Source organism: Tigriopus californicus, chromosome 7, assembly GCF_007210705.1.
Source record: "Tigriopus californicus strain San Diego chromosome 7, Tcal_SD_v2.1, whole genome shotgun sequence".
In the NCBI taxonomy this organism is placed as follows: Eukaryota; Metazoa; Arthropoda; class Copepoda; order Harpacticoida; family Harpacticidae; genus Tigriopus; species Tigriopus californicus.
The window spans coordinates 4,814,473-4,830,381 of record NC_081446.1 but is presented as its reverse complement, the minus strand read 5'-3'; the positions used below and the strand labels follow the sequence as shown (position 1 = coordinate 4,830,381).

General features: G+C 41.1%; 4 protein-coding genes across 5 annotated transcripts; 1 reads left to right on the top strand and 3 right to left on the bottom strand.

Moving 5' to 3' along the window:
* Positions 1-918: 918 nt before the first annotated feature.
* LOC131883841 (protein FAM50 homolog) lies at positions 919-6,031 on the bottom strand. 2 transcript variants are annotated; one of them, XM_059231433.1, is made up of 7 exons: positions 5,899-6,031; positions 3,320-3,509; positions 2,934-3,251; positions 2,637-2,822; positions 2,261-2,518; positions 2,043-2,139; positions 919-1,186 (listed from the first exon to the last, which is right to left on the bottom strand). In XM_059231433.1, exons 2-7 carry the CDS (start codon positions 3,497-3,499, stop codon positions 1,068-1,070), a joined length of 1,158 nt encoding a protein of 385 aa, XP_059087416.1. In that variant the 5' UTR covers positions 3,500-3,509; positions 5,899-6,031; the 3' UTR covers positions 919-1,067. The 2 variants fall into 2 exon arrangements, with proteins under 2 accessions (XP_059087416.1, XP_059087415.1); XM_059231432.1 differs by lacking the exon at positions 5,899-6,031 and adding an exon at positions 5,330-5,352.
* On the bottom strand, positions 4,184-5,632 carry LOC131883843 (chromobox protein homolog 1-like). Its single transcript, XM_059231437.1, has 2 exons — positions 5,614-5,632; positions 4,184-4,919 (listed from the first exon to the last, which is right to left on the bottom strand). The coding sequence occupies exon 2, from the start codon at positions 4,910-4,912 to the stop codon at positions 4,403-4,405; it is 510 nt and encodes a 169-aa protein (XP_059087420.1). The 5' UTR covers positions 4,913-4,919; positions 5,614-5,632; the 3' UTR covers positions 4,184-4,402.
* A 6,600-nt stretch (positions 6,032-12,631) lies between the features above and the next one.
* LOC131883839 (tryptophan--tRNA ligase, cytoplasmic-like) lies at positions 12,632-15,092 on the top strand. Its single transcript, XM_059231427.1, has 5 exons — positions 12,632-12,976; positions 13,224-13,449; positions 13,529-13,919; positions 14,443-14,757; positions 14,825-15,092. The coding sequence occupies exons 1-5, from the start codon at positions 12,814-12,816 to the stop codon at positions 14,996-14,998; spliced, it is 1,269 nt and encodes a 422-aa protein (XP_059087410.1). The 5' UTR covers positions 12,632-12,813; the 3' UTR covers positions 14,999-15,092.
* LOC131883844 (glutaredoxin-related protein 5, mitochondrial-like) lies at positions 15,071-15,828 on the bottom strand. Its single transcript, XM_059231438.1, has 3 exons — positions 15,647-15,828; positions 15,436-15,568; positions 15,071-15,363 (listed from the first exon to the last, which is right to left on the bottom strand). The coding sequence occupies exons 1-3, from the start codon at positions 15,767-15,769 to the stop codon at positions 15,179-15,181; spliced, it is 441 nt and encodes a 146-aa protein (XP_059087421.1). The 5' UTR covers positions 15,770-15,828; the 3' UTR covers positions 15,071-15,178.
* Between the last annotated feature and the right edge of the window lie 81 nt (positions 15,829-15,909).

Below are 15,909 nucleotides of genomic sequence, written 5' to 3'. Positions count from 1 at the left end.
TAGTCTCCATGTCGACTTATCTCCTCTGTGGGGAACTGTCGTACACATGGACCAATGTCACTTCTCTTCAACGAGGACTCTGCTCAATCCAAGGACAGAGTTGTCTACCTTGCATGCACTGATCCTCCAATACTAGGTGATAGCAGCCAGCCGATTTCTGGGGAATTGGGCCGGTTCCAACAATGCTGATGTGTGCAACCCTCGTTTCTCTGCATTGTGGTACTACTCACTTGTCACGACGATGAGCAAGTAGTTGTTGCCGTCGTAGCTCGAGACGATTGGCCTTCAGCAGGAAATGAGTCTTCTTGGACTTGCCAGATGAACTGAGCCTTCTCGTCTTATCATCGTATCCTGTGTGAACGTACGGACAAATGTACGTTCGTACAGCAGGTCTTGAGTCTAGAAGGTGGGTAAGTATCTGTGAATAGCGGGTAGTCCCGCATGTTGTGAACAACGACGAGTGCATGACTTTAAAACAACGTTGTTATGACCGCGTTCCCCACGTTTTCTGGTGGCTCAATTTTCACCTCAACTCCGATTACAAATCTCTATGAAGTCGATAAAGATGTCATTCCTGGGATTGCGAGTTCAAAATCGCATTGCAATACCATGCATGCATCTGTTGACTTGAGGAATGATAAAGACGATTTGCATGGTCACTTGGAATGGAGAACATTGGATAAAGGTGTTTGATCATTTAGTAATGTTCTTGCACCATCAATGAACGCTTTATTATCGAAACTACGATTGACTTATCATTTTCGTTTCGCAAAAATTGTAGACAAATGTATTTGCATCATTTTCGTTTCGCAAAAATTGTAGACAAATGTATTTGCAGTCTTTCATTCTCGAATACTAGAGAATGTCATTTTACCCTTCCAATGAAGTCTCGAATTAAGTCGTTCAAAACGCTTGAGGGAACAACCAGCCCATCTTTTCAGGTGGGCATTTAAAAGTTCTTTCGAGATATATTGATTAGTGGAACGAGTGAGTGAAACGATGAGTGAAAAAACCTTGAAATGAGTAACGAAGGGGCGGACGACGACATCCTTAATGGAGGGTTTCTTTTATTTCTTGTCGTGAACGGTGTACTTGTCATAAGTCTTGGTTGGATCGTACGGTTCCCATCGGGATGCGGGGAAAATGTGCTTGTTCCTCTCATACCACGACCGAAGAACAACTTTACCTGTAAAGTGAGGAAAAAAGCGACGAGTTACATTTGTTTCAATGACTAATGGATCGCTCCCTCAGGTCATTTATCGCTTGCAAAGTCGCTCTGTTCCGAATTTGGCTCGGTGAATGCATGAGCAATAGGCCCGTCACATCAAGAACAATTGCCTTTTATACAGCTCCCCAAGATGAATGCGAAACCGTCAGATTCACAATTTCGATCTGGGCACGCCTTTCACCAAATGTGCATACATCCATTTCAATTCGGCCACAACTCTCGTAGCAACATCAATTACGATCATTTCGTTGGCCAGCTGGAACTTCAGCTCATTATGGGATAAGTCAAGTCGGTCCTCACTGTTTGTACGGAGTACAAGTTCAAAACAGCAGGGTTGGTTGAGACATGAACGCCTGGAATTTGGACGGGGACGCAAGGATCGTGAAATAACAATTTGGGTTTTTGAGAAAAGATTACTCCAAATGAGATTGTCCGTAGATGGCAATAGCAACGCATTTCAATTTTTAGTTCAATCAATCAAACAACTGGATCAAAAGTTATTCCTTCTCGAAGCTCACTACGTAACTTTACAATGAATCATTGAGCTATCCCTATTGCGGTAAGCAATTACAAGAAAAGGGCTAGATCGTTCATTAAGTACTCTGTTATACACTGCACTTTGAGACTTTAATCCATTTGCAACTGATAAAAATGAATTGAGAGAAACGCCCATTTGGAAATATGGGCAAGCCAACACGGCTTTTATGGCTGAGTGTCAAAATCCCGCTGTGCAGTTTTCCATGATAAACCAACCCTGCCTGAATGGGAGTGGGTCCGTCTCGTTGGTGACATGTACCCGAACGAAGAAACTGACCTGCATGCGATTCGTCCTTCTCCACGGTAGCATCATTTACGAGACGAATGTCGTCGTGGACATCGAAGCTGAATAATGGACCACTTTTCCCTCGGGCCTATGAAACGAAGATCAGGGGAAAATTAAGCGTTACTTTGCACAAGCAGAGATGCTTTCAAGAGTCCAGAGTCATGGAAGGAACAGAGTCGCGATTTCTCCATTTCAGCTCAGATGCTCACCTTTGTGACAATGAAGTCGTAGAATGTGTTGGTTTGGGGGATGATCAAATCCTCTTTGACGTACATCAGTTGATCGGCCGTGACGGTGCGCAGGTCAGTAAAGTCCGGTCGGAGGGTCTCGAGCGACTTCTGCAAGAAATTGTAGATCGTGTGGCCTTTCTTCATGGTCAAACTACGTCGTTGACCGGATCCATCCCAATAAGAGAACACGATATGAATGGACTCCTCTTTGAGACGTCTTTGCCGACTTTCCCATTCCTATGAAGTTGGAGCAAAACGTTCAAGAAATCAAATCCGGTGTCCGAGTGACATGAATGATGAATCAATTTGGAATGTATGCATAGTGTTGGTGGGTGCTCCGCTCCCATTTCCTGACCTGGCGAAGTTTCTCTCGCAATTGGTTCTCTTCCTCGTCACGATCCACATCCGGCAAAAAGCTTGTGTCTACATCGGGATTCTTGCCCAATCGTTTTCGTTTCAGGAAATGGCCACTTGCCTCCCGGGTTTCTCGCTCATCTGGATCGACTTGAACAGTTTTCGTTTCATCTGAAGGTGGGTCGTTCTATTGATACGTACATCAAAGAAGAGATCATGTTTCAAGCGTCTCTCGGTCAAGTTAGTCTACTGCAGGTTGGTAGGTTCTTGGGTTGTTGGATGTTGACTTGATACTCACTTGTGCCGGAGGTTCGGTTTTAATTTCCTGCTCATTCTTTAAAACACGGCTATTTTTAGCCCGGTTCTCTTCTTTCTTGTCGTCATTTTCTTGGTCGTCCTCGTCTTCTTCTTCCTCATCATCGTCATCTGGATTGAAAGATAAAGCCTTGATTTGCTGCTGTTGCTTTCGCCTCTTTTCCTCCTTGGCTTTTTCCTCTTGTTTAAGGATTTGGAGTTCCTCGCGGTTCCTTCTGGCTAGTAATTTTTCCCGTTCCTTCACGGCTTCCTCCTGGCGAGATTTCATCTCGTCGACCGTCAACAGACCCACTGTGGAGCTCTTCATGAGACAACAGAATATAGATTAAGCCTCTATTTGGGTGGTTTATGTTTTGGCACAGTGTGTACCTTAAGATTGGTTTCCACGGCATCGTAATGGGCGGAAAACTTGGATTCCATCTTGTCAAACTTAAGGTCCTCGGCAAGTTTTTTTTTCTTGATTTCAATCTCCTCCTGTTGCCGTTCCCGCTTCTTTGTGAGGTGCATCACCCTTTGACTCTCGCTCGCGGGTCCTTTGTACTGTGCCATCTTGTGGGTACTAAAAATAAGGGTATGCGTGGGTATTTGTAAGCTATTTACTTTCTGAAGCATCAAGAAAGTTGCCTCAAGCCACAAGACTTTTCTTACTGCAATTGTTTTTCTTCAATAGCACCGATTGTCGAGAACCATCCCACTTGAATGATGCCATATATTGGCTTCAAGCACTACTCCTTGGTCCTCCCCATGGTCTATATTGGCAGTTCCACATTTGAAATAATGGTTTGATCTCCTAAAATTTCTTCGGCAGTATTCTAAAAGTCTTCCTTAATTACTATATTCATGTCATTATTCCAAAAGTCTTCCTCAATTACTACATATATGTCATTATTCCAAACTCTTCCTCTATTACTGCAATCATTTCCATCAAACCAGTTATCCTGGAAGAAGATTTCAACGACTGTAGTAGGTCCATGAATAATTCTTTCTTCCAAATCTAAGTTCATGACGCCAAGGCTTCTTTGATGCAATTGTTGCCGTGGATGATGCTTTGGTAACCTAGATTTTTCACTTGTTTTATCTAATTTATTACATTTCCCAGACTCTTTTGATAATCTTTTTTACGAGGACGTATTTAAGTCCGTTAATAAATATCAGAATTTTATTGGACAAGCCTATGCAGCGTACACGATTGTTTTATTTATATTTCGAACAACGCTCTATCTAAACAACTAGTTTTTGGTCAATGATGGGACATTTATTTCTGGAGAAATAAAGCTGTTCTGAAGACAAGAGACTTGTCCGACGGGATATCGGATATATACAGAAAATACGACATGGACATCTGAGTTGAGTGAACCATATCTTAGTAATACAAGCAAGAAAAACAATGAACTGAAACATTCGGGAAGATGGTTGGCTTTTTATTTGTACGGATCCTGTCCCGAAGTGTCTTCAGTCGTCATTGTCGTCGTCTTGGCTCGACGTGTGCCATGTCAGACGTTCCTCGTAGAACTTGATGACGGTTTGGGGGCATTTGACGTTAGCATCTCGGGCAGGTACCAAGTCGGCCTCGTCGCTACCCTTCCACTTAATCAAGAACATGAGCTCGCCACTAGAGTCGGTGGCACCGATGATTCGCTCGGGATCTAGACCCCGATCAAAGCCTCGTGGGCGGTCATCATCGCCCTTCTTCTTTTTGGCTTCGGAAGCTGGGCCGGAGGTGGATTTGCGTTTCTCGTCCTTGCGCTTTCCGGCCTTCTCACGGCGCACTTTTTCAAAATTCTCAATCAGATCTTCACAATCAAGATTCTCACGGGGCTCCCAGGTGTTGTCTTCTTCACCGTATCCTTTCCATTTGAGAAGATATTCAATTTTGCCGTTCTTGGCCACCCGTTTGTCGACCACCTTCTCGACCTGGTACTCCTCCTCCTCCTCTTCGGCAGTATCGGGATCACGGGGCATGTTGACACTGAAATAATGATACGCAATATGATTCACAGCTGATGGCAGCCCCTAGGAGGAGGAGGAACCAGCGGTCCAGGACCAATCAAACCGTTTAACAGTGACCTAGTCTCACTTGGGAATTGGACGAAGCACATTTCACCGACCTTCTCACAATGTTTCATTAAATATAATATTGTCTACATGACCTAGGTTTCTAATCTGACACATTGGGTCAGCCTGATTGACATCCAAATTAAAGCCAATCTCACCCACATTCAGAACGTCCCTCAAGGCATCATAATGAACATATTCAGTTACCAACCATACACGGTTCACGAAAATAACATCTGACGCAAGAATCCGAACTCGCAATCAACCCAAAGATTGGGGACCAAGAGCGTTTCACCAAACCGTCCCCATTCCCTCGCGAGTTACCATGTCATTAAGGCCCCGTACCACAACCAAAACGAGTCGAGAAAGCCTGGTCAAACTTCTGTAGTGGGTTCTTCACCCATTCCAGCTACAAATCTTCCGCCCGATTACTTTCCTAAAAACAAACAAGGCCAGCATAACACTAGCATTAGCACTATTGTCCCAACCCTCAAACAACGGGCAACCGCGCTTTAGATCCCTTCGAACACGCACTAGCCAGTCTCCGACAACGCTAAGCGCATGTTCTAATTGCTCCCGACTTAACGACCGAAAGAAGTATGTCAAACCTGGACTAGATGTCACTATGAAAATCCGAGAATATTTCAGCCATCCTACACATCAACCCTTTTTCCGTTGGTCTATTGGCACGAAAGATCCGTTCCCGAAGCATTAAACCCTATGGTAGCGATCGCTCAATCACCATCACTCATTTCTCCAATTCGAAATCTTGTTCCAGATTTGAAATCGGCCCAGGAAAACCAGCAGCCAGAAGCAAATCGGACGTAAACGGGGCTAAGCCACGTGGAGGCGGGGGACTATCTTGGCTAAGTGAGAATGGGCGGGTGACTTACGTGTAATGGATGGGGATTGGACCGTGAAAATGACCGTTTCAACGGGTGAACGCGGGTGCAAATGGCGTCGGCTGAGATCGCGAGAATTGAACAAACTTCAGAAGGGCGGCCGGCTGAGAGACAACTAAAGCTTAGTGTTGCCACTTATTGTTAGTGAAAGGACCTGAGACAAGCGATGCACAACCCCCAAAAATCTCCAAAAACCATTCGTCGAGGTAGACTACTCGAATTTCTCAACAGACAATTTTTAACTGAATTTTGATTGGTTTTTCATTTCTTTCTCATAGGCTCTAGATGGCTTAGTTGGATTTCAACTAAAGAGGAACATCTCGATGATAACGGACGTTGTTAACGGCCACGGAGACATCTTTCTCGTTGTGGAAGTTTTGTGCCGTTAAAAAGCCCAATAATGGACATTAGATATCCTATGTTTTGCTCAAAATATGGCTTGGCATATTTGATCTCTTACTGGAAACTGGCAATGCCTACTTTCTCAGGCATGGTTCTGTTTTCACTTGATCATGTACGTGATCAAATATTATGGGACTTATTTATAAGTTACTACGAACCTTTGGTCTATTCTCGACATGTCAGTCCATCATAGTTTTTAGTAAAGGGCTAATAAAAACCTATTTTGCACTTGTCAAAATAAGCACTTTTTCTAGCATTAATATTGGGTTTGGCGACGTGAAGCGACGTTTTTGGTTAAAATAAAAAGGATGTACTTGGATTTATCATTTGAAAAAAAATAAAATGTCTTCATTCTGTTGCTTCGATCAGGTTTTTTTTTGTTTTGTGTACTCATTCACTATCAAATTGCCTACTCACTTTCAAGTTCTTTCTAATATGATCAGATTGCCCACATCCCCCAGGACTCCAAATCGACGACAGAGGTGGGAAATTGTGCAGTATTTGGTGGCACTGAGTGCTGCTTGGTGAATTCACAACCACCACGAATGGTGAAGAGGAACGCCAAAGGTGACCACTTCAATGGGGAGTTCATCAGATAGCTGATGGGTGTGAAGCCGCCTTAAAAGTCCAAAATGGTTTTTTATTGGGTCTTTATAATTCTAAATGTACTAAGAAGTATATTTGAGGACATTTTTTTTGTGAAAATGAATGGGATTTACAATGTTTCGTTGTCTTATATGTGAATAGGGTCAGTCATCTATTTGGTCGTGCTGGAAATAGAAAATTGGAACGGCTTAGCCATGCTCAAGACAGGCTTATCGGGCGGACAACGCTCCTGTTTTGTTATTGAGGAAAAATAGTGGCGGGAACTCTAGGAATAATTAAGCCCGATGAATTGTTGGCACACGAACCACGTCTACATCCATCTAATAAGCTGAATATCGGTTTAATTTCAAATGGGGGGAGGGGGGGAAATGAAATTTTATAGGAGAACCTTCATTCAATTATCCAAGATTTTTTATGGGACAAGTTATCGGCAGGGTGCCAATTAAATGTAAGACTTAATGATCCAATATACTATCTGAGAATATGTTTTTCAGGCATTGAAGAAAACCAGTAGATGTTATATGAAACACAAACAACGCCAAAGAATGAAAATTCCTGACTAACGTGGGTTGGAGAATGTGAGTTTTCATAGAGACAGCACTTAAAGTTATTTTTGCATCACTTGACAGTCTCGCTACAACAAAGACGTTAAGCCATTCATAATTCAGCGTTAATCTTGTGTCATTGATTGATTTGATTGGTATCGTGGATATGAAAGGAAATCAGTAGGCAAACCGACCAAATGTACTCAATTAGAAATGTGTTGCACAGTTTTTATAAAAGCACACCATCAGGAAACGCAGCAATGTCCAAACACAATGATATTCCAACAACCTAGAGCAATCACAATAACAATATGTTCATGCTTAAATAAGCCAATCAAATTTCTTAGTAATTAGCAAACGGTTAGCAAGTTGGCAAAAGTGTCATTAAATAAAAATCTTTGTAATTGTAACGCGATCAGATAACTCTTTCTCTTTGAAATTAAGTCTCGCTTCCACCATCAGCGAACATTAATTCTTTTCAACATCATACGTTAAATAAAACACACCTCAAAGGACAGCTAGGGTATTTGTGAAGGTACGCTTTTGCGGCAACGGAACGGGTGTTTTAGGTCTCCCGTTACCGTACTTTCTTGTTTACTAAACCATAGAGTACTTGAGACTTGAGAAGTACTCTATGACTAAACAAATGAAAAAATGTTACAAAGTTTAGTGTCAAATGCAGTGAGTTATTTATTAGTGACGGAATCTAATGAATAATCAAGAGAGCCATTTATTTCACGTCATACTTGTTGCAAATTAAAAATCGCATAAACGGATTTTTTCGTAGTTTTAGGCTCTCTTTTTCTGCAAAAATAACAGTAACGGTAATGCATTAGTTTTTCCAAAAAGTAACTGCAACAGTAAAACGGTACTTTTTCCAAGAAGTAACTGTAACGGTAACGCGTTACTTCTTTTGGTAACAGTTCAAGCCCTGGGAATAAGTTTGTGAAAAGCTGAATTTAAATATATATCACCAACACTTCTGGGAAGCCTTTCAAGTCCTGCAAGGATTAATTTCTCAACACTTATGATCACATTAAATAAGAACCAAGCAAACATTGTTATACTGCATGCTTGATAGCGTATCAAAACTTTTGTAAACATCATTTATTATCTGATTGTAGTCTGAAAATGTTTTTTTCTAAACATTGGCTGATAATTTTAAAACTCTATTTTTGTTGAACTTGTTTTATCTTACCTCAAGAACTGAAAGCTCCGTAGATGGCAAAATATAACTTAGTAACCAATCTACCCAAAAATATCGAATAAATATTTAATGTTAACAAAACTGAAAAGAAAAAATTGATTTACCATCAAAGAAGAGACTGATCAAGGTATCAAGGAATTTTCTAGAAATCCTGTCATGAATTGTAAATCTGGTGTTATGAAACCCCACAGATATTTATTTGGGGGAAATTTTGCCAATCCTAGTCAGCTTTGGAATGTCCTGTAACTTTCTTTCATATTTTGAGAGCATGATATTTGACTTTTTTACGACCAAAATAGAGGAAAAATGTCAGAGCCCTTGACAATTGGAGCATTGAAGCTGAAAAAGAAGATAATGTCGTCACTCTTTTTGGAGAGGTCATATGTACTCTACAAAAGATAAAAGTTTTGATCATAAAAAGAAACAATTTAAAGCCTGCAAGAGTTTCTTTGGGCGCATTTTTGTTACTCTTAGTTTCGTATTTCTACAAATGTTCTTTTTGAAACCATATAACACTTTTTGGTAGATATTACGATTTGTGATTGCTAGAGTCAGGGGGAAATTGCAGTTGCATATTTAGCATATTTAATGAAATAATTGGCTGAACTGCACATTTTTTTCATTGCCTTTGTATACGTAAAAGGTTGCATTTTATAACAGTGCCTTGCTAGAGGAACAACTTCTTTCTTGGACAAATTACCCTGAACAATACTTTAATCCTTTAAGAAAAGACTTTGGAATTATTGTGTGATATAGGGCTAGTGAAGTAAACGTCTTCATGGACAACTGACGTTATTCCATGGAGTAAAATCAAAGACAACATCCCCAGCCAAACGCAACTGTGCATGCATTAGATTTTAACATTTTTTCCCCATTTTGCATGCTTGTCTAGGCAATTAGTATTGTGGTATTGAGCCAATTTGATAGTGCGTTCACTGATTAACACCAAACATGCTCATTTAGTAAGGATTTGTAACACAACTCGCTCAAAATCACTCGATTATTGAAAATTCAATGGGCCAATGCTGCAAGTTGACTGTGATGTTTGTCTTAGTTCTCTCTCCCCAAAATGCCCAAAATCAGGGTGACGGACCACATTTTTCCCTGAATTTCCTTTACTTGACATCCCCTATAGGTTGTGTCCATGTATCCCTACACATTTCTAATCATACGTCTTTGTTCTCCATTCTTCTTTACCCATATCATTCTCATTCTGCTATTGCACGTCTTGCAATAAAAACCTCCTTCCATACTTCTCACCTACCAAATACAACTCTATCTTTATTTGGTCTTTGCGATTATTCCGAACTTTTATGCCCACAAATTTGAAAAAAAAAAATCTTCCAAAAATTGTTCTGATGAGCTCTACTTGTTTCGCTTCTGCAGCTTCAAAATTTGGTGCCAAATGTTTCTATTTTTACATTTTAAGAGGGTACTAAACGTAGTAGCCAACGCACTCTTTAACATGAAACAGATCCCTGGTTCAATTCTCCTCCCTGGCCTTTCTCTTAAGGACACTTTTTGACATTGACCACTACACCCACAGGTGTAGAATTAATCTGATTTGAACTATAACACTGCCTTTTGAAATTTGGAGACAGATACTTTGATGGCTTACCTTATTATGTTGGGAGAGGGTAACCCTCGGACCATAGTAGCCTAAATAAAATATTTTTCTGCCTTATTGGCCTACTTTTTGTTTTTTATAGTTTTTCAAATAATGCTATAAATGACAGATTCTTGCGCTTTCTATGATTAAAACATGTCTGGCACAAACTGCGCATTTCATTCCGAAAAATATGTGCTTCAAGTATTTCAAATACATTAAATTAACAGAACTAATCATCAAATTTAGTTGAATAGTGCTCTTTGAGATAGGAGGAGCCAGAAATAACCAGGTTAGTTGGATCAGCAACTTTAATCTTGAAATGCGTGCTGGTTAGTGAGCAAAAGATAATTTTTTTATCAAATATGTGTCAGGGTTTTGATTCAGAACAATGGCATTCATAATTCAGGCCATAGTAGTCTTAAAAAAGAAAAGAAAAAAACTTACAGCCCAAACTAGCCTAAGTGCCTAAGATTGTTCAAACTGCCCATGACACTCTTTTTATTACTGACAGTAGGAAAATATTGGAAAAATTGAAACCCCTCAAAACCATTCCTTCTTGTGGCGTAACTTTTGACGAGAACTACCATTCATATTTAACGACAACTGTATTAGCCTCTTATAGAAAATGTTAAAAGTAAAACTGTAAAAATCTGTAAAGTGGCATGTATTTTTTCCCATTTCAGTGCATATGTAAAGAATTCTTGCACATGTGATGTGCATTGCTTGGGGAAAAGTTTTGCATATTCCACACATCTCTAGTGATTTGTATTGAAAAGTAGGCCTGCGACCTCTCAAAAAAGTGGAGATGATTTATCAGCAGGGTAGTTGAAATAATGTAAATAAAATTGCAAACGAAAGTACAATAAAGAGGGGGAAAAGGCAGAGAAATATGCAAAACATGCAGATATTTCTGGTTCAGTTTACTTTTTTACAAGAACTAGCAGCTAAATAATGAAGCAACATAATGACATAGCACGCTAAAATTCAAGGGCAAGTGAAAAAGGGCGTAAAACTTTGTAATTAAGCACTGTACTCCAATGAATGATTATAGCAGGCCTTATTTCTCACTTACAGTGAGCCATGCACCCAAAGCCTAAAGGATTAGATTATACAAGGCTATTAATTAAACTCTTGATTCTCTTTTTGTTTTGAAAAAGCAGCTTGAGTCATGAGAGACAAAAACATTTGTACATAAGTCGTACATCAACGGAAGTAAACAAAAGTAAATCTTACTATGGCCATGGGCTGAAAAAAGGTTTTGCAGGACTTTGTTTTGAAAGCTGAAGAGACATAATCTTGAATGGTTGTGGTGTTGAAATAGCAAGGTAATCACGCCATTTAGGAAAAGAGTCATTTGAAACCAAGAACCAAGTGCCATAAAATGGCATAAAATAATTTATTTTGAAGTATCTCTATATTTTCAAGGAAAAGAGTGAAGTCAATGGAAAAGCCTTATTTTTGAACCAAAATGTTAAAAAATGCGCACAGTGCAAAATACACAAAATTATGTTTCAATTAGGTACCACTGAACGGACCCGATGCTCTTAAGTCCGAACTAAAGCACTGGATGATATTGTTATCCAGCCAGCACTTTGGCCTTGGCAAGCCAGAGGATGTTGTTCAACGTGGTGAAAGGCACCTTTGTAAAGCTTGATTGTCTGAACTAAGAATGATTTAAGAGAAAAATTAAAGAATTTGCCTTTTGTAAATGCGTCTTCTTCGCAAGTAAAAAGTTTATGGCATATATTTGAAAGACATTTTCTACTTTGAGCATCATCAATAAGCACTGTTGCGCTATAGGGCTAGTCAAGTAAACGCGTTCATGGACAACTGACGTTATTCCATGGAGTAAAATCAAAGACAACATGCCCAGCCAAAACCCACTGTGCATGCATTGGATTTTGACATTTTTTTCCATTTTACATGCTTGTCTAGGCAATTAGCAGTGTGGTATTGAGCCAATTTGATAGTGCGTTCACTGATTCACACCAAACACGCTCATTTAGTAGGGGTTTAAAACACAACTCGCTCAAAATCACTCGATTATTGAAAAATCAATTGGTGAATGGTGCGAGTTGACTGTGATGTTTGTCTTAGTTCTCTCTCCCCAAAATGGCCAAAATCAGGGTGCCGGACCACATTTTTCCTTGAATTTCCTTTACTTGACATCCCCTATAGATCATAAAATATCCACCTAAAATTTCCATTGTAGTTTTGAAGTTTGGCATTTTTGGTCCCTTTGGGACAGGTGAGGACAAAAGTGTAAAAAAAAGAAATAACAATCTAATTCAGCGCCTTAGTATATTAGACCACCCTTCCCTCTAACTTTGGCTGTCCAATCTCTTGTAGCTGAAAATGGCAAGCCTGAAGACATGACAACACATTGACAACGTGAAGCCGTGGATCCTCGTCTATATTCTAAAGGGTAGAACGGTAGAACCAGAGTAGATCCGATCAAGCCAAGGAGATTCCCCTTTGGCTTTGGCTTTGGCGTTAGACATAGACACTAGTCGGACTTGGACAGTCTGAAATTTATCATGACGGAAGAACTGGTGAAGGCCGTGCCCAATCTTAAAGTGTCAGAAGACCCAGATAATGGCGCTATGAACGTGGATGCCCCCGAGGACGCCAACGACGTGGTTAATCCTTGGACAGTCCAGACCACCAACGACAAAGGCATCGATTACGACAAGCTCATCGGTAAGTGGCCAGCCTAAGAAGAAGAAGAAGAAGAAGCAGAAGCTAGGTCAGAACTAGCCCAATCTTTTGATTGTACGTATTATGATGAAATAGTTGGAACTGGATGATGCAATGCTAAGAATATTATTCTGGTCAATTGGTTAATTGTCTCCATACTAATAACACTTTCGCCTAGGTTCGTTGGGGCAAAGCTTTATCATTCAACGTGCTACTTAGTAATTTGTGAGCACTGTGTTTTTTTTTTCAGAGAAATTTGGCAGTCAAAAGATTGACCCGGCCTTGTTGGAGCGTATGGAGAAATTAACGGGTGTGCCCGTTCATCACTTGTTGCGTCGAGGTGTGTTCTTTTCGCATCGCGATATGGGCGTCATTCTAAACCAGGTCGAAAAAGGCAAGCCGTTCTATTTGTACACAGGGCGGGGCCCGAGTAATACGTTGCATATCGGACATCTCATCCCGTTCATGTTCACCAAGTGAGTTCATGTCCATGAGCACGTGCTGATTGATGAAGGAGTGACCCAGCACTTTCACCATGCATTTCGATGGTTCTAGATGGTTGCAGGATACGTTCGATGTGCCCTTGGTGATTCAATTGACCGATGACGAGAAGTTCTTGTGGAAGGATCTCAAAAAAGACGACGCAAAGCGATTGGCCTTCGAAAATGCCCGTGATATCATCGCCATGGGCTTCGACGTGAATAAGACGTTCATTTTTAGTGATTTCCAACACATTGGCGGCGCATTTTACGAGAACATGGTCACAGTCATGAAGCACGTCACCTTCAACCAAGTCAAAGGCATCTTCGGCTTCAACGACAGCTCCAACATTGGCAAAATCATGTTTCCCGCCGTTCAAGCCACGCCCGCCTTCTCCTCCTCGTTTCCCTCCATCTTTGGCGGGAAGAAGGACGTACCTTGCTTGATTCCGTGCGCCATTGATCAGGTGAGATGTAATAGAAACAAGGCATAGTACATGAAGAGTATGATCTATGAGCAATCATATCATCTTATTTGAGAAAGTTTTCCAAGCTTTTGCGTGCCCCCCCCAAAACATTATTATAATGCGAAGTTCTTTACCGCTCCTACGAATGTAATGCCGTTTTTTGATCTTTTATTTTATACTCATACAATATGTAGGGTTAAACGTGAATTTTGATCAGGAACTTGTCCAAATCTGACTTTCATCCTGCCTCAGGATCAACGCTTACAAAGTTTCTACAAATATTTGAGGGCAGCAAATTGAGCAATGAAAGAGCCCGAGAATGACAGGAGAATAACTCTATTGCTTTAATTAACCTTGATTCTTGGGGGCTTGAAGATGCTCTCAAAACGCACGTGAAGTCTCTATTGTCAGTGCAATCGACCGCATCACTTAGGTGGGGACAAAACGCCTGTGGATGGTTACAATTTAAGAATCCAAGCTCAAAGACTATTTGACCCTTGATTATGACCCTTTCGTTTCTTAGGACCCCTACTTTCGCATGACTCGAGACGTGGCCCCCACTTTGAAGTTCCGGAAACCGGCCTTGCTCCACTCCACTTTCATCCCGGCCTTGCAAGGAGCTCAAACTAAGATGTCGGCCAGTGACGAGAACACCTCGATCTACGTCTCGGACACACCCAAGCAGATCAAGAATAAGATTAACAAATACGCCTATTCGGGTGGCGGTGACACCATCGAGGAACATCGGGCTAACGGCGGCAATTGTGACGTGGACATTTCCTATCAATATCTCACCTTCTTCCTAGAGGATGATGCCAGATTGGAACAGATCCGACAGGTATGCTTTTAATTGGCTCACCCTCGAATCGAAACGATGATAACGGTCCATTTTGTGTCCGTTGTAGGATTACTCCAGTGGAAAACTGTTAACGGGCGAGTTGAAACAGATTCTCGTGGAAACGGTGACGCCTTTAGTCATGGCCATCCAAGAGAAACGAAAGACCATCACCGACGACATGGTCAAGGAGTTCATGCGACCTCGACCCATGACCACCAAAAACTTCACCACACCCACCTAATTGATGTGACTTTTGCTTTATGCTGCTGCCTGAATATCTAGCTGTTTATTACGCCAATGACTTCCATTTCAATTAAAACAAAAATCTTCCTAGACAGGGTTTGGTTTTTATGTCTGCTTAGTTTCCAAGGCAATGACAGAGTGAAATATTCCACGGACATGAGTGAAACGCTTCAATCACTTATTTATCCTTGGGGTCATCTTCTTTAGGCTGATCTAATAGCGCGGACTTGATCCCCACTTTCTCCAATTCCTCTATGAATTCGCCACTCTGATGCATTTGAAGCAAAATATCGCATCCTCCGATAAATTCGCCTTTCATGTAGACTTGAGGAATCGTGGGCCATTCGGAGAAGTCTTTAATGCCTAAAATAATCGTTGAATCACATTTCGTAACGATTAGAGCTGGGATCTTTCCCAACAAGATCGGTCACTCACCTTGTCTCAACTCTTCATCTTGGAGCACATCGTGAGCTTTGAATTGGACGTCGTGCATTCGCATAATCTGAACTACGGCATTGGAAAACCCACATCGGGGTTGTTCCGGCACACCTTTCATAAATACCACCACCTATAATGAAAGCATCGATCAGAACATAAACATAGTACGTACACACGCTGAGGTCGATATGGGGGCCAGGAAACTGACCTTATCCTCGTTCACCAAGTTTTTTATTTGTTCATTGATAGGTGTGGCTGTGGCGAGAGAGCGAGCCCAAATGGTTCGGGCCAGGCCCACTCGGAGGGCGGGGTGACTAAGTGTGACAAACATGCTCAAAGTACGTAAGGTCAGAGCAGGTCTTGTGTAAATTTCATCAGAGGTTGAGTGACTTTGTTGTGGTTGATGGGCCCGATTGTTGACATGTTTTGCAAAATTTGGCAACGGATAAAAAAATAGGTCTGCTTTAGAAA

Bases quoted from the DNA above. Each gene is read 5' to 3' on its own strand.
- LOC131883843 (XM_059231437.1), bottom strand. From the start codon at position 4,912: ATGCCCCGTGATCCCGATACTGCCGAAGAGGAGGAGGAGGAGTACCAG.
- LOC131883841 (XM_059231432.1), bottom strand. The intron at 3,252-3,319 runs GTACACACTGTG...TGTCTCATGAAG, and splicing joins CCGTGGAAACCAATCTTAAG to AGCTCCACAGTGGGTCTGTT. The intron at 2,823-2,933 runs GTGAGTATCAAG...ACGTATCAATAG, and splicing joins AAACCGAACCTCCGGCACAA to AACGACCCACCTTCAGATGA.
- LOC131883839 (XM_059231427.1), top strand. From the start codon at position 12,814: ATGACGGAAGAACTGGTGAAGGCCGTGCCCAATCTTAAAGTGTCAGAA. The intron at 13,450-13,528 runs GTGAGTTCATGT...CGATGGTTCTAG, and splicing joins ATCCCGTTCATGTTCACCAA to ATGGTTGCAGGATACGTTCG. The intron at 13,920-14,442 runs GTGAGATGTAAT...TTCGTTTCTTAG, and splicing joins TTCCGTGCGCCATTGATCAG to GACCCCTACTTTCGCATGAC.
- LOC131883844 (XM_059231438.1), bottom strand. From the start codon at position 15,769: ATGTTTGTCACACTTAGTCACCCCGCCCTCCGAGTGGGCCTGGCCCGA. The intron at 15,569-15,646 runs GTCAGTTTCCTG...CTTTCATTATAG, and splicing joins ACTTGGTGAACGAGGATAAG to GTGGTGGTATTTATGAAAGG. The intron at 15,364-15,435 runs GTGAGTGACCGA...CGATTATTTTAG, and splicing joins AGATGAAGAGTTGAGACAAG to GCATTAAAGACTTCTCCGAA.